The sequence below is a fragment of the Neoarius graeffei genome, chromosome 15 (genome assembly GCF_027579695.1).
Source record: "Neoarius graeffei isolate fNeoGra1 chromosome 15, fNeoGra1.pri, whole genome shotgun sequence".
NCBI classification, from domain to species: domain Eukaryota; kingdom Metazoa; phylum Chordata; class Actinopteri; order Siluriformes; family Ariidae; genus Neoarius; species Neoarius graeffei.
This window is the reverse complement of record NC_083583.1, coordinates 63,826,114-63,848,128: the sequence shown is the minus strand read 5'-3', so window position 1 is coordinate 63,848,128 and position 22,015 is coordinate 63,826,114. Positions and strand designations below refer to the sequence as shown.

General features: G+C 42.3%; 1 protein-coding gene across 2 annotated transcripts in view; it reads left to right on the top strand.

Moving 5' to 3' along the window:
• diaph3 (diaphanous-related formin 3) overlaps positions 1–22,015 on the top strand; it is an 814,225-nt gene that overhangs the window by 692,914 nt on the left and 99,296 nt on the right. For both annotated transcript variants that reach the window (XM_060941746.1, XM_060941747.1), the window contains 2 exons: positions 1,833–1,928; positions 4,405–4,458. In XM_060941746.1, the coding sequence (XP_060797729.1) occupies positions 1,833–1,928; positions 4,405–4,458 (150 nt within the window). The remainder of the gene's footprint in view (positions 1–1,832; positions 1,929–4,404; positions 4,459–22,015) is intronic.

Below are 22,015 nucleotides of genomic sequence, written 5' to 3'. Positions count from 1 at the left end.
GTAAAGATGGACTGACTTTGGGGTGGGGAACTGAAGATGGATTGGGAACTGAATTAATAAATAATAGTAATTAATAAATGTTCTGTTTTGTTGAAACTGTTGTCTGACTGATATTTTGTGTGTGTGGTGGTGGTGGGGGGTCCGCGTCGCCGCGCTACCTCACTCTTTTTTGACCGTAGTTGTGTTTGCATCCCTGCAATTTCATGAGGTGATACACGAAGCTCACCAGTAATCGTTATAATCGGAACGAGCGATTTTAGCAGTCGTAAATGCAGTCGTACACGGGTGCATTTTTAGCCCATGTTTACATTAGACCGTATCAGCGGATCATCAGATTAACGTTTTTAAAACGATTAGTGTGCACACAGCAACACCAATACACGATTCGCGTGCACACAGCAACACCAATACACGGATACGCTCGGCTCCGCAGGCATCCTGCGCTCCAAATCACTCCGCCCTGAACAGCGAGTGCCCTCTGGAGGGTGCGCACTCCGGCCCTGCGCAGCTCACAGAGCGCGCGAGTGAAGTGCACAAGCGGTGATTCGGGACTGAGCCGCTGTGTGTGTGATCTCAGCGCATATCACTTACCACTTGCAAGTGGAAGGATGGCAAGCCTAAAGACAATCATAACTACACAATGGGCAGTATTTGCATCAGTATTTGCAGTATTTTCATACTTTTATACTCTTTAATGAAAGGTGATACAAGGCGGAAGTCTGCGCTGTTTTTCAGCAGTCGCGTCACATGACCAACGCCAGCGAATCAGGAAGGTGGATGTCACAGTGACGTTGTCCAATGAGACGCCAGCTAGAGCTCAGCACAGCGTATCCGCGTATCTCAATGTTTACACAGCACCGGATCAGACACCATCTGGATTGAATACGTGGACCCTGGCGGATTCCCGTTTCCCGGCATTTCCAGGCGGTTTAATGTAAACGGACAGTGCATCCGCGAAGAAAACGAGACAGATACAGTCTAATGTAAACTTGGCCTCAATTCCTGGAATTGTAAAGTCAGTCATATTTTCTTGCAAATACGGTCGGTGATGCGTTTTCTTTTCAGCTCGTCTAAAACTGGACTGAAGAAAGTTGCAACATTGCAAGCCATGATTTTTGTTCATAAAATATGAAATCTTTTTTCCACTGTTTACACGTGTGCGCACGCATATGTTTTGTTTCTTTCGACGAGTTCAGTATCAGTCTACCAAAGGATTGATTTGCAAGGTTACGCTGTCAAGACTGGCTGTGCTCAGAGAGACACAAACCTTCCCCTGTTCTAACACACAGCTGAAAAACAGTTTTTGGAAACCCAGTAAAACACTTTTCTGTCAGATTTATTTTCTGTTTTCCTCTTTTTCCTTCTCCTCCAATAAGCTGTGCGTGTTCAGAGGGATGCGCTGTAGTCAGTGATGATTTAGTTGCAGGCTTAAGCCCGGTGTGGCTCTATTCTGCCTCAAGGTCTGTAGTGTCCACCTGGGCCATTCTCTTCTCTGGAGGCGGCAGCTGCAGAAAAGCCAGCGGCTTCAGGTTAACAACTTTTGACTCTGGATCCGGTTTTTTTTTTTATGAGAGGAGCCGAGAAAATCTCAAATGCAGTGGATTTGTTTAGAATAAGAGGCTTGTAGGTGATGTATGAACCAGTTAAAGGCTTGTCTGCTTCTCAAATCGCCAGGCTTTGCACTCTGATGTACTGTTTATGGTCTAGCTTGTTGAATCAGTGGGCTTTGCTATGGTAACTCTCACTCAAGGGACATGAAAGCAAAATGGAAAAGGAAAGCAGCATCTGATTTCTCTCTCTCTCTCTCTCTCTCTCTCTCTCTCTCTGTGTAGAAAAAGATGAGACTGGAGTGATGGACAGTCTGCTGGAAGCGTTGCAATCCGGAGCTGCTTTCAGAGACCGAAGGAAGAGAGCACCCAGGCCCCGAGGTGAGACTCATCTCTTTCATCATGTCTTCTCCACTTCCCTCCATCACACTCGCTATACCTCTCATTTGACACGCAACCTTTTCACCTTCACTCTTTTCTTCAGCGATCTCGTCGTAAACCCCTTGCTATCTATCTGCCATATTGCACTTCTCTTGACACCATGAATCTTACCCTGACCACTTCTGTCGAGTGAGCACTATGAATGCGTGATATCAGGTTAGTATTGCTGGTATGGGGCCTTGGGGCCCACCTTCCTTCCCTCCCTCAGAAAGGTAAAGCATAGGACATCTCCTCCTCTTTTATTCTAACTGCTGTCGGGCTCTGACGTTCATGCCGGCTGGCTGATGTCACCGCCAGTTACAGAGCCGAGTGCTTCCTGTATGGCCTGCTCAGATCGCTCTGACGCCAGTCTGAGTGAATCCAGCCCATCCTCGTGCCTCCAGCGCTCCAGAAAGACATGCACTTTCCTGCTTTTCAGATAAAGCAGCAGTCAGACTGAATGTAAATGAAATTCACCCAGCAGTTAAGTTAGATCACTGAAGGGGAAAGGGCACTGGACCTGAAAGACGTGCTTGCTTCTGATAGCTGTTCATTTGCACCAGCTTTATCAAAGGTGAGCTGTGAAATCATAACCCTCGGTCTTTTGAGCCAGTAGGAAACAAGTGAGTGGGACTATGGGCTGTTGGGGCTGTTGATTTAATAAAAAAAAAAAAAAAGTCTTTGGGCTGTTGGCACTTGCGTTTACTTGTGAGCACTTCAAGACATCACCTGAATCCTAATCAAGTCTAAATGTAGAGAGTGTTGTGCTTCATTATTTCGACGTTCTATTGATTCTACTGTCTGGAGTGACAGTTAACCCTCTGCGGTCTGAGGGTATTTTCTGGCACGCTAATGATGTTGGTATGCTCTGATTTTGTTGTCAAGTTCAACAAAAAAAGTAACAGATAAACGAAGATGATGTAAAAAGCAGTTTTAGAACTGTGCTGGAATGTGTGAAAAAACCATGACCGTACCCATTGTGACGAACCGTTTTGGTCACTTGAGGTGATTCTGAGTCTTAGGAATGGATCAAGCACAAAAACTTAAATCTGCTCCACTGATTTTGGACAATTAACTGGCCTTCAAAAAAAATTATGTAAAATGTATGAAATTACGAATAACGTGATTCAGACGGCTGTCTTTAGTTAGTAGTTGGATGATTGATTTAAAATTGGGTGCATACACAAAACCAGGTTGAAAGCAACTTGCCTGTTCGCCACTGTAGCACCGAAGTCCTCATAGAACTCGATGCTATGACACTGTTAAGTTATATTGTGCTCTTCTTTTGCCCAATGAAGCACCCTCTCCTTTTCGATGTAGTGGTGAAAGTGTACGATCACAAGACGAGATCCTTGACTAGGTTTGGGTCTGGGGCTACGATGGGCCCAGTCCAGTTCAGGTGGGGAGTCTGGTAACACTTCTCCAGCGACTTTCTTGAATGAATCTGCCATAAATTGTCTCGGACTGTTACCTTCAATGTCAGACCAATCACTCTTGGGTTCTGACACTTTGAACAAGAAATCACGTCCTCCACAGTGGCTTGGAGCGTACCATGTTCCTCCATTATCGAGGTCAACTTGGACCATAGTTCCACTACTTCTTGCTCCATGCTCGTTATCCGAGTGGGTCAAGAGGGCCATTGCCATCCCTGAAATTGTTGGTGTGTTTGGCCATGGTGGTGGTAATGGACTCCAGATAGTCCATACCTTCAGAGAGGTAGCGAGTTTTTTCCAACTCAACGATGAGCGTTTCCAATGTGAGAGGAGAAGGCCCGGACTCCAACTCGTTAGCGTCACCTCCGCAGAAGGAGAGAGTCTGTCGTGCCTGACTTTTCCCACCTACTCGATTTGATTTACTTATTCCTGTGCAGACTTAACACCACTTCAATTCAAACGAATTGTTTCACCAAAGATAGACTGAAAAGAAAGACGCAATTAACAAAAATTCCCAAAATGATACAGAGGTAAACCCCACACGTCTGTCCAAAAAAGTCCCACATTCACAAAACCAGGCTGTAGGAAATGATGGCACTCTTTCAGTCCTACTCGTCAGGTCAAGCCGTCCGCGCACTAAATGCTGCTCTTGAGAAACCAAGCGCAATTTTGGAGCAAGGTGGAACTAATGTCACACCTCCCGCTGCTCTGTTCAACCCACATTAGCACAGATGTTTTCATACGTCACCACAAAAATAGGAACTGCGCAAGAACTGACACAAACGTCTCCTGAACTCCCAGACTAGCCCAGCACGTTGTTCCAGTCAGATTCGTCTGATCTGCACATCAAGTCCATGAGAAAGCTGTGAACTCAAACCAGTCCTCATAACACCTCACAGTATGTCTGTACACTGAATTCACGCCCCTTTTGAGAATCCTGAGAGCAAACGTGTCCCGTAAGTCTTGTACTCACTCATACTTTTTTTTTTTCTGGTATTCCACAGATGAAGCAAGTCAAATGGTCAGCCAAAGGCCAGTTCTGAAAGACTGCAACCATGGTAAACGGCAAAACAAACCAGAAATATTTCTCCTGTCTGTGTGCTTGGCTCATTTCCCCGCTCTTCATTTCTCATTAATACAGCAATCTAACCTTAGTCCCCCTTCATTAACACTGCACTGTTAGTCTTTTCCTGTCTCTGGTACCATATGTACATTATGAGTTTTTGCCTCATTCCTCAGACTCCAGGGTCTGTCGGAAATTGAGATTGATCAAGCTGCCTCTCTAATGTATTCCAAGCGTAGTAACATGACTCATAATTGTGATACATTACCGTTCATTACACCGGTTCAGACTTTTGTCTCCATGAGCATTGCACATTTCATGTTGTACAGTTCCACTAGCCAGTGCGGTGCTTTTTGTCTCGTAATCACGCTTTGACCGGTGAAATATTCTCGATCAGAGCACAGATCTGGTTATGTATCACAGTTTATTAGCTAGAACAAGCTTCTTGCATGACGTTTGATTCAGTTCCTACTTCTTTCAAGGTCTTTACATTGCATCGTGTGCTCTTTGCCAGTCCTGTGGCCAAGCATAGCTCTTCTGATTGGCACTTTGGCGTAGGTGGTTGGTTCCCCCCCCCTTTCTTTTCTTTCTGCCTGCATGGGGATTGTTGCTAATGTGCATGCATTAGCTCTGATGACAACTTAGTGTTAATGCGCTCTGGAGCTGCCCACGGAGACTTGTTGATTGCCCACCTGTCAGAATCACACTTCATAAGCAGTCTGTCGGTTACGTGGGAATTTTATTGGCTAGCACTGCTGAAGAACCTCTCCATGTCTGTGGTCCTCTTATAGAGAAAACGTTAAGGTAAGAGCTCCGTATCCATTGCGGTACAGACTGTAATGACCCGTTATATACAGTATATGTCGTGAAAGCCCATTTTCGCCACCAGCGACCGAGAGCTCTGTTGGTGGAAACTTACTGCTGAATATCTTCATTTATCCATCTGCTCATGAAGACGTTGAAATACTAATGAGCCTACATTCAGTTCTCAAGAATTATGTATAGCGGGAGTAGGGTGAGTGTGTACAACAACAATGATGAAAGATAAACATCAATGACTGCCTCATCAAGGTTGCACTATAATTACTATCGAAGCACTATTGAAGAGTCTCTGCAGCTGGTACAGCAAGCATGCATGAATACAATTATTGAGGATTCTCTCTCTCTCTCTCTCTCTCTCTCTCTCTCTCTCTCTCTCTCTCTCTCTCTCACACACAAACACAATTAAACGAGATAAATTAAGCCAGTGCTTTAGTAAGAGAAAGACTTGTGACACATCTGGTATTTTTTTTTCCCCACTCAGGCTGTCAGCACTTTTTTTTTTTTTTTTAACTGCTCTTCCGCCTGGCATATTGCATTCTGGGATTGCTAAAGCAACCCCCTTGGAGGACATATGGTCCTCTGGGACCGTCGTGAGGACACAGCAGTCTCACTGCACCCTTGTCCCTGTGCTCTGGATACGGCCTGACTGAGTAATTGAGCCCCGGGCTTCGCTGCCTCCCATGTAGGCCTCCTGCTCCACGAGGCCCCAGCACAGACCTGCCTAATTAGCTCTCATCTCACACCAGGCCTCTGTCCCATTCATCTTCATTTTCACCCTGCCATCTGCTTTTTAAACAAAACTCCACAGTGTCGCATGCTAACACACACAGCACGCAAAGGCCCCTGGTCCCCTCGGTGCTCTACCTCACGGCCTCAACTTAATTACTTGTTATTTGCACAGAGCCGTGCGATGACGCCCTTTCTCTCTCTTGAGATTTGTGTCAGGTGTGTGTGTGTGTCTGTCAGTGCTGTCTTGCGTGTTTGCTCATGTATATGCGCGTTCCTGGCTGATATAATGTTCAGACAGTATTAGTGTTGCACAACGTTTATGTAAATCATGCAGAAAGCATTGATGATCACACTTCAAGCGCTCTATATGTGAACATGATGCTAATCTGAACAGCCAGTACTCGTACATACTGTAGAGCACCAGGGGACATAATCTCACACACACACACCTTGTTTATGAGTGAGCACACTTGTTTGTCACTTCAGCTCCTTCATGTTAATTACTTTATTTAAAGGTACATTAGTAGGTTATCGTTTCCTTTGTTTACATTTCTTCGATTTCAGCTGTTAAGCTATTTAAAGCTCACAGATCTGTAAAAGTATAGGGTTCCAGGGTTGTTTTTTTTTTTTACTTTGTCAAATTATATCGGCTTATAAAGTATAATCATGTCTGTAAAGTCTGATTCCTGGGACATGGTATAGTATAAATACGTAGCATTGTGATGATGTGGTTTTAACTCTTTACCCCCTAAAGCAGTTGCTACAGCCACCCTTGTATATGTATATATTGTTCACCCCTAGAACATATTTATAAGAAAAAAGTCTTAGACAAGGTGTCATATGTCGTCATTATGGGATATACACGGGGTCGTCATTAAGGGGTAAAGAGTTAAGGCATGACGCTGCAGCTAGACAGGGCCATTTTTAAAACCAGGTTATTTTTCATCTGAACTTTTTTTTTTTTTTTTAAATTATGTTTATTTTTGGCAACACCGCATCATCTGATTAAACAGCATACATTTTTATGTATGTAATAAAACTAAAAGTCTTATACTTTGACGGTGTTAAAATATTAATTTCACTGTTAAGACCTCCTAAAGAAAGCCTTCCAGAAAAGTCATTTATTTCTCATTTAATAAAGAAAAAATATCCAACACTTGGTAAATTTCTGTCTAATATTCTTCTAATTCGGGCTAAGAATGAATGTGTAAAATTTCACGAAAGCAGGTCATGCAGATCAGTTTCAGGGATATATGACATGATGTGGGCGGAGCTTAAGCCCTTCAAAGATTTCAATAATGCTCGTCAGGGGGGAAAAACAGTGAAATAAGTGTTGGGGTTTTTTTCTGTTGGATTTTGATATTTTAATTGATACAGTTTAAGATGAAAGTTTTATTTTTTTCGCGGTGCGGTTTCCATCAAATCCTGCGCTCTGATTGGCTGGCGAGCGGGTCCGTATCCTACGGTTACGGACCTCTGGCGACTCACTCGTTCACAACAACAACAAACATGGTAGCATTTTTTGTCAACATTTATCTTTTTTTTATAAGATATTCTCAGCATTTATAAGATATTCTCAGCATTTCTCAGCATAATAGCATTAATTTTACAGCATGGATGGCGATAACGACAGTGTTCACAGCGAAAGTGAGTTTTACTACCCTGAAGAAGAAGAAATAAAAGAAAACATTTCAGGAGAAAGCTAAAAACCTCTAACTGTTGCTAACGCCGAGCAAAAACATGGCTGAATCCTGAATGACTCCTATTTGTATAAATAGGGGACTACATAGGCGGCAAAATGTAGGTTTTTTCCTGCCATGGAAGTGCACTTGTATACCGAGGAGGAAGCAATTTACATTACAGCCGTGAATGAGGATTCAAAATGGCGGCTCGGCTCGGTTTTCCCTTTCGGGCGCTCTCGTTTTCTGTTAGGTAGGTCCGTATGGTGATATACCGTGACCTCGGCCTTGAATACCTTGAGTACTTTCAAGACCTCGGTCACGGTATTTCATGATACGGACCTTCCAGCTGGTAAATGACATATAAAACACTTATTCCATGAAATCGGGTCGTACATGACCTGATATCCGACGAGGTGCATAGCACTGAGTTGGCTATAAGCGATCTACGATGAGATTGAGTGGGAAAAACTGGATTTTGAGAAACGGAGCATTTTTATTTTTTAGCAAATTCAATAAATAAAAACTTCTTACAAAATGTCCGACAAAATCATTTCCGCTCAGAATGTCAACAAACCGGCGAAATGACAGGAGCAATTTGTGAAAAATGTGATGATAATTCTTGAAAAAATAAAAAAAAGTTCTGTTCTTTCCATCAAATACTTTTAATTCCATATTGTGTTGCTTTGTTTTCGAATAGAGTTTTTATTTCGTCCTCGGTTGGTTCAGCAACACGCTCTGCCATTTTGTTTTTCTCTCCTCACGGTACCGTATATGAACTGGTAGCCTCGTAGTAGAGTAGCCAATCAGAGCATGCGATTGCTCATATCCAGTGAATGTGGATAGAATAAAAGCAATTTTATCCAGATGTGTGAAAAAAATTGGCCAGAATTGTTATTTCTGCCTCGACTGTCTTGCCTTGAAGTTAAAAGAAGGCATCTGTTTGTGCATCTGTGCGTGTAGTCCAAAACCGGGTTGTCTGTGTTCTCATCCTCGATGCGATTTCTGTTATTATTATTATTATTATTAAGGGATCAGATCTCAATCAGTCGGTCACAGGCTCAGTGACCAGCAGAAGGGTAGATGATAAAGTTTGCCAGCACCCCTCTGTGCTCTGCTCCCTCCGCCATCCCTGCTGTAAATACCCCTCTGTAATTGATCTCCTGGGCTTTGATGTTTCACACTCGAGCGGCACAGCAGAGAGAATTAAAACAGAAATATCTTTGCAAAGAGATACTGTAATTAAGCACAGAAAGCTTTGTGAACCGGTTAGCTCAGTTTGTAGCCGTTATTTCAGGGGGTGCCGACTCTAGTGTGGTGTGCGTGTGATTGGGAGGGCATAGGGTGTCTCAGTACAGAGCTCCCACGGCAGCTTGATGTGATGTGACCAGGAATTGGAAAGCAGTACTGCAGTACTTCAGGGAGTGGGGGAAGTTATGTTTCTTTCTATAAAACTCCCACTACAGAGGCAGGCTGTCAGTTTAAGAGCCCACTATTTGGATTTTATAGGTAATTTGTGGTGATGCGGACCACTGGACACCTCTAGTGGGATCCTCCTGTGGGGTTCATATTTATTTGTTTGTCTGTTTGTTGGTTTTGTTGTAAAAGCACTTTGTCTGATTCTTCTTTTTCCCCCCTTACAAGAGGGGTGTGAGCAAGAAAGAAGAATGGTGTAGCTTTTCAGCTTGTCATGTCCAGTGCTATGTGTTACAAGTGCCCTTTAAAGCGCATATCGCGGGTAAATTCAGGAGCAAGGTCAATGTAATTCTCCTATTTACATTAAACTTTGGTCAAATATCTGTAACATTCTGCATTCTCTGCTATTTTTCCCCTTGCGCAATACCAAAACAATTCAGTTGAAATCAAGCCGTTTGAGTTGAATTGGTCCGCCTCTGAAAAAACTTGGCATTTGGATTTCCCGGCAAACGTTGATTTTCGTGACGTCGCGTGTGGGACGCCTCCTTCTGAATCCGACGTCAGCGCTGGTTTGTTTATGAGAAAACGACCTGGTGGTTTTCTGCAAATTTCTTCAACGTTATCGCGTAATGATTAAAATGGTGAACAGATGTATCGTAGGAGGGTGTAGCAACACCAATCTTGATGGGATTAATACTCATCGTTTCCCAAAAGACCGGACAACGAGAGAGAAATGGGAGCGCTTGGTCTACACAGACTGTGCACTGGAACCGTGCAAAGCTCGCGCAGCCTGCTGGCGCTTCCGCAGGTAACGTCACGAATCTGGCTCCAGACTCCCTTGTGATTTTTCCAGACGCGTTTTATTTTATTTTTTCCGCTGTAGACAGATGACCTTGTACAAAATTACCCTTCTGGATGAGTGTGTAAAGGGACATACTTTCATATAAAAAAACAAAAAACAAAATTGGTCCAGGATACGCACTTTAAGTTGCCCTTAGGCTTGACTTTACTTACACGCATGCAAGATGTTTGCTCTGCATATAGATCATGGCATATACCGGATTAGCTTTATTGCTAGAACCTGAGATACACCGAAAGGATCAATTGTAATCCAGTGCAAGACTTTAGAGAAATGTGGGTCTGCCGTGGAAAGTTCTTCAGCTCAAATGGTGAAGGTGTCCAGTTCAAGACCGTTTGACATTTCTGGTGTAGGCCAGTAAGAAATTAAACTTTGGTCTTCAGAAGTCAACGCTACACATTCATGTGGTGCAAGAGCGACTTAAAAGGTGGCGGCAGGACAGAATGTCAAGCAAGTCAGCAGGACGCTACCCTGGCGAAAAAAAATTTACTTTATTGCATTTAAAGTATATTCATATTTTCAATAGTAAATTGAAAATGTGCTTCCACAAATTGTACTTTTTGTAAATATATAAAAAGTATACTAACATCACGCTTTCACGCTAAAGGCCAATTTATGCTGACAACCCAGTTCTCGCAGACGGTGTCGCAGACAGTGTCTGCGTAGCCCCCCCACCTTCGCAGACGCTCTGCGCGCACCTCCCAAAAATTATGACCACTGCAGAAGCCTCGCAGACAGCGCCGCAGACAAGAGGGCTCTGATTGGTCCACTCTACACCCGCTGTACACGCACTTCCGCTTCCCTACTTTCCCGGTTTGGTTTGTTTTCACGACTGGCATTTTTAAAAACACGAGCGAAGATGGAGCAGCATGAAGAGCGGTTGATTGAGGAAGTACGTACATCTATACGACTCCAGTTCTAGTCATTATAAAAAAAAAAAAAGTTCTAGTCATTATAAGTAACCGGAGGATAAACACTCCACTAACCACACCCACCAACTACTCCTAGCGACTTTGCGCCCCCTTGCGTTGTGGCAGTGAATAACATCGCGCACGCCTATTATCCCCGCTCAACAATAAATTACACCTGTCTGCGAAAAGTTATCTGCGAAAGCCTTGTCGCACGAGCATGCAGAGGCCTTAACACTTTTAACACACTTTAAAATAATTATACTATATTACACTTTATAGAAATATATTATACTAAAATATACTTTAAGTGAAAGTTATGTGTAATTTCTAAAGTGTACTAATTTTTAAGGTACTTGTAATACAAAGTACTAATTAAGCATATATTAGTACATATAAAGTCATATACTTAAAGTATACAAAATATACTTTAAGTTGTTCCACTTTAGCGCATAAAAGTACACCGAATACACTTCAAGTTGCACTTTTCTACAATTTAATTACAATTAAAATATATTTATTGTACAAAATTAGTTGTTCCAAAATAGCATGCCTCACGTTAACTAATCATAAACACACTTGAAGTATATTAATTAGTGCTGTCAAGCGATTAAAATATTTAATCGCAATTAATGTCACGACTGTCATAGTTGACTCGCGATTAATCGCAATTTAATCGCACATTTTTGTCACATGAAAAACCATTGTAATTCTCTTATCAGCATAAAAAAGTGAATGGGCTTGCTCACCGTTCGAACTACGGGGGTACACGGGGGATCCGAGATCCCCTGAAACAGACATGAGATCCCTTGAAAACATAATTTGGGAAATGTTGGGGGGGTCTCTAAAATATTGGCAAAATGATGTTTATTGACACAGCAATCGTGTGTAACGGGAAGCATTTGCATATCCGAAGTGAGCGCGCGATGGAGAGCCGCGCTCTGAGACAAGTGCAAGCACCCCACCCCCAAGGGAAATAAGGGACCCCCCCGAAAATATCGGCATAGTTCGAACACTGGTTGTACCAATGTTTTTTGTTTTTTTTTTATATTGCAGAGCATAACACGTCTTGTCACAGCCACTGCAAAGTGGGGCTGGAGCCGCCGATGGGAAAACGAAACCTACCGTAAGCCGAGCACCGTGGCTCTTCAGGGGAGGGCAGAGGACTCTGGCTGTGTGGGGCGTGGCATCATGTCACAGAGCGTTAATCTCGCGATAAAAAAATTATCGCCGTTAAAATTGAGTCAAGTTAACGCGTTAATAACGCGACATTTTTGACAGCACTAATATTAATGATTAGTGTGGCTTCAAGTACACAAAAGTATGCTAAATTTTAGTACACTTACCGTAGCACATTTATTTTTCACCAGGGTAAGCATACGCTATATGGCTAAAAGTATGTGGATACCTGACCATCACACCTTTCTTCTTGGGCCTTATCTAAACTGTTGCCACAAAGTTGAGAAAACAGATCTGTCTAGAATACCTTTGTATGCCACAACATTGCGGTTTCCCTTCACTAGAACTAAGGAACCCAAACCTGTTCCAGCATGACCCAATGTGAACTCCATGAAGACACGGTTTGCCACGTTCGCAGTGGAAGAACTCGAGTGTACAAACGCCTCGTTGATAAGAGAGTTCAGAGGAAAATGGACAGATTGAGCCGTTTGAGCTGCCAGGAAGGATATAGTAACTCATATCATCACTGACCTCAACCCCACTGGACACCTTTGGGATGAACTGAAACGCCGATTGCTCCCCAGGCCTCCTCACCTGACCTCATTAATCCTAAAGTCCATGAAGCTGTGCTCCAAAATCTAGTGGAAAGCCTTCGCAGAAGACTGGAGGTTATTATAACAGTAAAAGGAGACTCTGTCTGGAACGGAATGTTCAACACACGCAGGAGAACAAACTTTTGGTCATATAGTGTAACCAAACTATAGGTGCTTATTTATTATTCTGTATGGTTTCTAAATACACTCACTGGCCACTTTATTAGGAATACCTTTGACAGCAACACGACGCATCGAATCATGCAGATGCAAATCAAGAGCTTCAGTTAATGTTCACAATGTTCAAACATCAGAATGGGAAAAATTGTGATCTCACAGTGAAGTGTGACTTTCTTTCACTGTGGCATGGGTGTTGGTTTGAGCATTTCAGAAACTGCTGATCTCCTAGGGTTTTCACACACAACGGTCTCTAGAGTTTACACAGACAGAATGGTGCGAAAAACAAAAAACACTGAGTGAGTGAGTGAGGGAGAGTTCTCTGGGTGGAAACAAACGCCTTGTTGATAAGTGAGTTCAGAGGAAAATGGACAGATTGAGAATTTCGAGCTGCCAGGAAGGATATAGTAACTCATATCATCACTCTTTACAACCGTGGTGAGCAGAAAAGCACCTCAGCATGCAACAGCAGAACAGAAGACCACACTGGGTTCCACTCCTGCAGCCAAGAACAGGGATCTTAGAATCAAGAACAAGTTCCTTTTAAAGTGGCCGGTGAGTGTGCATGTCATGTATGACTTGTTTACATGGTACTATAATATGTAAGAACAATAACGTCGCAGCTGTAAATATACATCCCAAAAGAATTTGAATCAATTTTCAGGTCAATCAGGAATTTCCAGGTATGTTTTGATTCTGGATATTGCTTTTAATCCTCCAGATTTATGAAAGATGCACAGGCTAGCGTGCACACCAGTGTTGCAATCATGACCACTTAAACTGAGACCAAGTCATGACCAAGACCAGAGTGTATCAAGACTGAGACAAGACTAAGACTCGGAGGGGTTGAGTCCAAGTCAAGACCAAGATCAGACCGGTGCGAGTCCTACACTGCATGACACACTTACGATAAAATGTGGAATATGCAAACCAAGGACACTTTTCTATTCGAGAAGATTTGGCTGATGGATCCTCCCACTCCCAGACAACCACAGCTTTACCAGTAACAAAAATTTCAAATTAGTAATGAATCATGTTATCGGTTGTACAACCCCGATTCCAAAAAAGTTGGGACAAAGTACAAATTGTAAATAAAAATGGAATGCAATAATTTACAAATCTCAAAAAGTGATATTGTATTCACAATAGAACATAGACAACATATCAAATGTCGAAAGTGAGACATTTTGAAATTTCATGCCAAATATTGGCTCATTTGAAATTTCATGACAGCAACACATCTCGAAAAAGTTGGGACAGGGGCAATAAGAGGCTGGAAAAGTTAAAGGTACAAAAAAGGAACAGCTGGAGGACCAAATTGCAACTCAGTAGGTCAATTGGCAATAGGTCATTAACATGACTGGGTATAAAAAAAGCATCTTGGAGTGGCAGCGGCTCTCAGAAGTAAAGATGGGAAGAGGATCACCAATCCCCCTAATTCTGCGCCGACAAATAGTGGAGCAATATCAGAAAGGAGTTCAACAGTGTAAAATTGCAAAGAGTTTGAATATATCATCATCTACAGTGCATAATCTCATCAAAAGATTCAGAGAATCTGGAAGAATCTCTGTGCGTAAGGGTCAAGGCCGGAAAACCATACTGGGTGCCCGTGATCTTCGGGCCCTTAGACGGCACTGCATCACATACAGGCATGCTTCTGTATTGGAAATCACAAAATGGGCTCAGGAATATTTCCAGAGAACATTATCTGTGAACACAATTCACCGTGCCATCTGCCGTTGCCAGCTAAAACTCTATAGTTCAAAGAAGAAGCCGTATCTAAACGTGATCCAGAAGCGCAGACATCTTCTCTGGGCCAAGGCTCATTTAAAATGGACTGTGGCAAAGTGGAAAACTGTTCTGTGGTCAGACGAATCAAAATTTGAAGTTCTTTATGGAAATCAGGGACGCCGTGTCATTCGGACTAAAGAGGAGAAGGACGACCCAAGTTGTTATCAGCGCTCAGTTCAGAAGCCTGCATCTCTGATGGTACGGGGTTGCATTAGTGCGTGTGGCATGGGCAACTTACACATCTGGAAAGACACCATCAATGCTGAAAGGTATATCCAGGTTCTAGAGCAACATATGCTCCCATCCAGACGACGTCTCTTTCAGGGAAGACCTTGCATTTTCCAACATGACAATGCCAAACCACATACTGCATCAATTACAGCATCATGGCTGCGTAGAAGAAGGGTCCGGGTACTGAACTGGCCAGCCTGCAGTCCAGATCTTTCACCCAGAGAAAACATTTGGCGCATCATAAAATGTAACATACGACAAAAAAGACCTAAGACAGTTGAGCAACTAGAATCCTACATTAGACAAGAATGGGTTAACATTCCTATCCCTAAACTTGAGCAACTTGTCTCCTCAGTCCCCAGACGTTTACAGACTGTTGTAAAGAGAAAAGGGGATGTCTCACAGTGGTAAACATGGCCTTGTCCCAACTTTTTTGAGATGTGTTGTTGTCATGAAATTTAAAATCACCTAATTTTTCTCTTTAAATGATACATTTTCTCAGTTTAAACATTTGATATGTCATCTATGTTCTATTCTGAATAAAATATGGAATTTTGAAACTTCCACATCATTGCATTCTGTTTTTATTTACAATTTGTACTTTGTCCCAACTTTTTTGGAATCGGGGTTGTATTTGAAACAGGAAGTTTTATACTTCCTGGTCGCTTTACAATTATGGTGGGGGAAGTCCACCAATAGAAGGTCAGGATGTCATTCCAATGGTGTAGCAGCCACAGTCCCACCAAAAGGCACACAAAAATAAGTCCCATACCGCTTGCACAGCCGCCGCCACCCCATCGGGCAACATTACTCGGAACACCACACCAAGCACAAAAGCACCGCTGCACAGACCGCTGGACAACCACGATGCAACCACTGCAGTCCATCACGAGGAGCACAAGCATCACCCACGGTGCACCAAGGCCTGGAGGGAACCGACGCCCAAAACTGGGTCCGGAGCTACGCCACAACCAGCAGACAAAACACTCAAACATCAAACTACACAAACACAAAAAAGAAAAAACAAAAGGGAAAATAAAAAAATAAAGCTCCAGTGAGAAGCAGCAGCCAGGATGCACACGGCATACTCTCAACCAGAAACAGAAAACTATCTCATCTCATTATCTGTAGCCGATTTATCCTGTTCTACAGGGTCGCAGGCAAGCTGGAGCCTATCCCAGCTGACTACGGGCAAAAGGCGGGGTACACCCTGGACAAGTCGCCAGGTCATCACAGGGCCGACACATAGACACAGACAACCATTCACACTCACATTCACACCTACGCTCAATTTAGAGTCACCAGTTAACCTAACCTGCATGTCTTTGGACTGTGGGGGAAACCGGAGCACCCGGAGGAAACCCACGTGGACACGGGGAGAACACGCAAACTCCACACAGAAAGGCCCTCGCTGGCCACGGGGCTCGAACCTGGACCTTCTCGCTGTGAGGCAACAGCGTTAACCACTACACCACCGTGCCGCCCACAGAAAACTATATAATTAATTATTATATTATATATAAATAATTATAATTAAAACTATATAATGTAATAAATAAATCACAGTGCGCAGGCAATTGTGTGAAATCCCCGTAGTTGTGGTCTTAACTGGTCTTGAAATAAAATCCGGAGTCCTCTGTGTCCAAGACCGAGTCCCGGGACTTAAAAAAAAAAATGTTCTCAAGACTAAGGCCGATCTCAAGTACTACAGCTGTAACACACACGCATGCAGCGTCACTCAGCAAGTGTATAGCCGGTCTTTTGGTGCCTGTCTGTGACCGAGAACTCCAAGTGGAGGTCTGGACTCAGCCGAGTCAGCGAACCATTCTTCCTTTACGAATCTATTAGGCATGATTCCCTTATTAATACCTGACCTCACAATGATAATGTAACTTTGAGCTTGAAATGGATTTGCAGTCGGCCAGAAAAGGTCAGCAAGCACTCTGTAAATTAAACCCTGGGTCTGTTCACAGCTGGATGAGTGAAGGACCATGGAGCGCAACGAAAGGTTTTGCGAATGGCTTTAATGGACACATGCAGTGACCTTATCAGTTCCTACTTGGGAATCTTTGCTCTGTGCCAAATTTGTCAACAAAGCTGCTTCCATGGAACGTTTGTGTAGTCGCTTAAAAATGTAATACCGGCGTCTGATAGAGAAGATCTCGCTCTTCACAGCTCACCTGAAGTAATGGAGACCTGCTGCTTTTCCACGTCATTCCACTTGTGTTCGTAATCAGTATTATTTGACAGGGAAGCTGAAGACGAGAACGTGCATGGTTGAGTATCATGAGATTTCAAGATCTCATCTCATCTCGTTATCTCTAGGTGCTTTATCCTGTTCTACAGGGTCGCAGGCAAGCTGGAGCCTATCCCAGCTGACTACGGGCGAAAGGCGGGGTACACCCTGGACAAGTCGCCAGGTCATCACAGGGCTGACACATAGACACAGACAACCATTCACACTCACATTCACACCTACGGTCAATTTAGAGTCACCAGTTAACCTAACCTGCATGTCTTTGGACTGTGGGGGAAACCGGAGCACCCGGAGGAAACCCACGCGGACACGGGGAGAACATGCAAACTCCGCACAGAAAGGCCCTCGCCGGCCACGGGGCTCGAACCCCGACCTTCTTGCTGTGAGGCGACAGCGCTAACCACCGTGCCGCCCAGATTTCAAGATGTTTAAACGAATCATTTCTCAAGATATAAACTTGCTCAAAAAATCTGAGACAGATGTTGGACACTTCCAGTTTCTGACGTTTGCTATGTATGTGCTGACCTAAAGAGCTGGTTTAACTCCAGAGTAGTTTGTTTTTAGGTAATGCTTTAAGTATGTCAACTGAAATGCTCTTCCTAAGTCAAACCATTTATTTGGAGGAAATGAGTTCCAGTCGAGACTTTTTTTTTTTTTCTCTCTTCTTGTGGTAGTAGCTCAGTCATTTTGTCCTGAGGCTGCCTCAGCTTTTACGCACAAAGTTGCTGGACTGAGTGGATGAGGGAGTGTGGGTGAAATATGAACTTTTCCCAATATGTTCTAGTGTCAAAGTAATTGCCCCTGCCTGTTTTAATAGGCTTTAAGAAACAGCGGTGTTCAGAGACCTAGCCAGCCGAGACTGCAGATTCAGAACACACTATTCCACTGAGGCTTCCAGACTGCACCGAACTTTCAGGAAGAGACTGCAATCATGTGCAACTTTCAGATTCAACATCAGCAGTCCTGCCGCTTGTGTTTCCTGACTCAGGTTTGTGACACGATGTTGATCTTGGTCAGTACGGGGAAGCCCATCGCAGCTGATGATTAAGAAATTAAATAGATGAGGAGGGAGTATTCAGGAAAAGGAAAGTCATCAATGACAGGATGGTGTGATCTGTTAAGTTGATTGTTTGAGAATAACAGGACATCTCAAAGTCTTTTTATTCCTGTTTTATACCACAGAGATTTCTGAACTTTTTTTTTTCCAATTAATAAAAAAAAAAAAAAAAGAGCACGACATGCCACGCATTTTATTTTTATCATTTATAGTTCTGTTTAATGTTGTGGAACAGCTGTGAAACAAGTTAGTTCCTGTTATCAATTATCATATAACAGTTATAAACAGTCTCTCTCTCACCATCCTCATTTATTCTCTCTTGAAGTTAATAAGAGGGAAAAAATGCAGCTTATGTTACAGAGAAATCGGAAAGCCCTCTGTTCTGAAGCCTCTTTTTTTTTTTGTGGAAAATTTAAAGGAACAGTGTAACCTCTGACTATTATGACACACTGATATGCGATGATGATACAAATTTATGATTTGAATCAATGCAATAAAAAAAAAGAATCGTGATTATCATCAGGCTGCATGATCTCTTTGTATCTCCTCACTCTAATTGTGTTGTTTGGACAGCGGAGGGTGGAATAATTAAATAATATTGTCTGGCTCATCTTTGACTCGTTCAATATCATGTTAGTTGAATGGAATCGATCTGATATACCATGAAAAAAGCCAGCTATTATTATTATTATAATACATACACATTCCTTTTGGGTGTTCAATGCGTCTTTCGCTTTCAAAATTCTCTCAAAATCTTCTATATTTAACGAAGCAAACCTGGCAGCCATGTTTGTTTACAAATTGTCAGTCGCTCGCGCGGGAGTTTTACATCTCTGACGTTTGACATCATGTTGTCTTGACAACGTGCAATATCGTAAACCATACTCAACGCTCATTCTCCATTGGGTAGAGTGACGTAATACGCTTAGGATAAGCGAAATGCTAAGAATATTGCGTTCGATCAAACCAATTGAATGAAACCCACTAGAAAGGGAATAGAATACATGTTTTTATTCCTTCGAAAAAGTGTCCTGTATGTATAATAATTCACAATAACAGGAATACACCTGGCTTCACTGTAGGCAGAAGTAACACAGCTCTAATGCAGCTAAAACGCACAAAAAAAAGATAGAAAATGGAAACGAGCTGTTGTGCAGTTGACTGTATATTAGATTTAACAAATCGGTGCACTCTTTTTACAGAAAACTGAAAGATAAAGAAAAGAGAAGCAAATGGAGGAAGTCCAAATGTTCATAAAGGTTTATTAAGAAAAAGGCCTATTTTGATTTTGTATTTTTATCTTTTTCAATGTTAATGAAAGGAATATTTTAGTTAATAGGCTATTATATTTTAATCCAACCTTTCCAAAAGAGTGTCAATAATTATTTTTGGCTATTAGGTAAATGAAACAAGTTTTTTTTTATTATTATTTTCTATTTAACAAAATGAATATTTAAGCTGATAAAGAATAGGAAAATAAATGTTGCATCTTTTGGTAATAAAATTGTCTTCATTTATTTTAAGATGAGAAACTTTATTCATCCCTCAGTGGGGAAATTTACATGCTACAGCAGCTCACAAATAGAAAAAGAGTCAGGAATGAACAGTAAAAAAAAAAAAAAAACCCTATAGGAAAAATATACACTACCGTTCAAAAATGTTTGGGGTCACGCAGACAATTTTGTGTTTTCCATGAAAAGTCACACTTTTATTTCCCACCATAAGTTGTAAAATGAATAGAAAATATAGTCAAGACATTTTTCTGGCCATTTTGAGCATTTAATCGACCCCACAAATGTGATGCTCCAGAAACTCAATCTGCTCAAAGGAAGGTCAGTTTTATAGCTTCTCTAAAGAGCTAAACTGTTTTCAGCTGTGCTAACATGATTGTACAAGGGTTTTCTAATCATCCATTAGCCTTCTGAGGCAATGAGCAAACACATTGTACCATTAGAACACCGGCAGACATTTGCAGCTAGAATAGTCATTTACCACATTAGCAATGTATAGAGTGGATTTCTGATTAGTTTAACCCTTTGGTGACTGACCCCTTGAACATGGTTCCTCCAGGAACGATGACGTTTCAGTCGTCAAGACAACGGAAAAACTAAAATACAAGAGCATTTTGTTTTGTGCACAAGAGCATTGTGACGTATCTTTCTGTTTTTGTATTTTAGTTCTTCTGTTGTCTTGACAACTGAAAAGTCATAGTTCCTGGAGGAACCATTTTCAAGGGGTCAGTCACCAAAGGGTTAAAGTGATCTTCATTGAAAAGAACAGTGCTTTTCTTTCAAAAATAAGGACATTTCAAAGTGACCCCAAACTTTTGAACGGTAGTGTATATCTATGCGTAAAAATAAAAAGTTTAAAAAAAAAAACCCACCACCACGAGCTATGTACATAATATACACAACTCAATAAGAATGGGACTTAAATAAGAATAGTACTGTAGTAAACAAAATAGTATTATTGATTTATTGATTTTTTTTATTTTTTAAAAATATTGTGGGAAAATCCAGTCATGAATCGAACAAGGCCGTATTAGAACGGACACACCGATATATCTGTAAACGTCTCAGTTTTTTGAACTTCTGTCAGAGCTGGCGTTATAGAAAATGAATCAACACCTTCGTCCAATCAGAATCGAGCAAAAACGGAGGCATGGTGTCAATACGACGCACACGTGTGCTTTCGCGATACAAATTCACTTTGACAGCCGTTTGGAAATAACCACAAATATTTCAGCTGCAGATTTCTCCTCCTGACAAAGCATCCTGTCTCAAATCCAACTCGCATCAAATCATCACGGATGCTCGAAACACACCACGCCATTTCTGCGTGTTTCTAGTTTTTAAGACGATGCTGTTTACTGGTAGTCTGTTATATTTTAGAATTGCTGTCAAAGCCAGAGAATCGTTGCCTCATTTTTTCTTTTCCCCTCCACAAATGGCAGCCAGAGAAAAGGGAAAGCAATAGTTAATCACTAGCTTTCAGACAGAGAGAGAGAAAGGGGGGGGGGGTTCTCTCTCCCTCATCTGCTCTCTAATTGATGCTACATGCCATTGTTCTAAAAGTTGGAATGTCAAAACTCTTGATTTATTGGTATTTCGGTGCCATACATCATCTGAACATCACACACAGGCCTTGTGCATTTTATTAAGATGAGTGATTAATTCCGAAAGTGTCTGTACAGGAACTCTGACTGAACACACTCTCAAGTGCTGTCACATCTACCACACAGTTACTTACACAACTAGAAATACACACAGAGAGAGAGAGAGAGAGACAGACAGAGACCTAGTAACACAAAGAATGTCATTTAATCCATTAAAAACCCACGGCTGCTTCGACCCTGTGTGTGTATTAAAAACCCTCTCTGGGGTTCTTGGAGTGCTGCTTGGTTCTCTTGGCTCACCCTTGAAAATGAAGCTTATTTTTTTAAAACACACTGTGTGTGCTGGAACTTGGTGTTTAGTCTCTTCAGTTCTGTCGTCAGTCGTGCAAGGCTAATTAAAGCCAGTACACTGGGGCTGTGGAACCTGCGCATTCATGGAAGGTGTAGCCTGTGCACGTGTGTGGGAGTGGGAGGCGGAACACTAATGAATGGGGATGTAAGCTCTCACGGGTCAGTGGAGGAACTTTAAACCAGGGCATGTTGTGGTGTATTCACCGAGTGCTCAGGTTAATAAACACGCTGATGATGGGTTAATAAAGAAGTTATTAAACGTCCTAATGTGCTGATGTTCAGCGGAGCTTGACGCAGAGGTGCATACACACACTTTCGCAGAGAAGGGAAATTCTCCCCATGACCGCTGTAACCCATTCCTCCATAATTACCAACCTGTTCCCAAAAG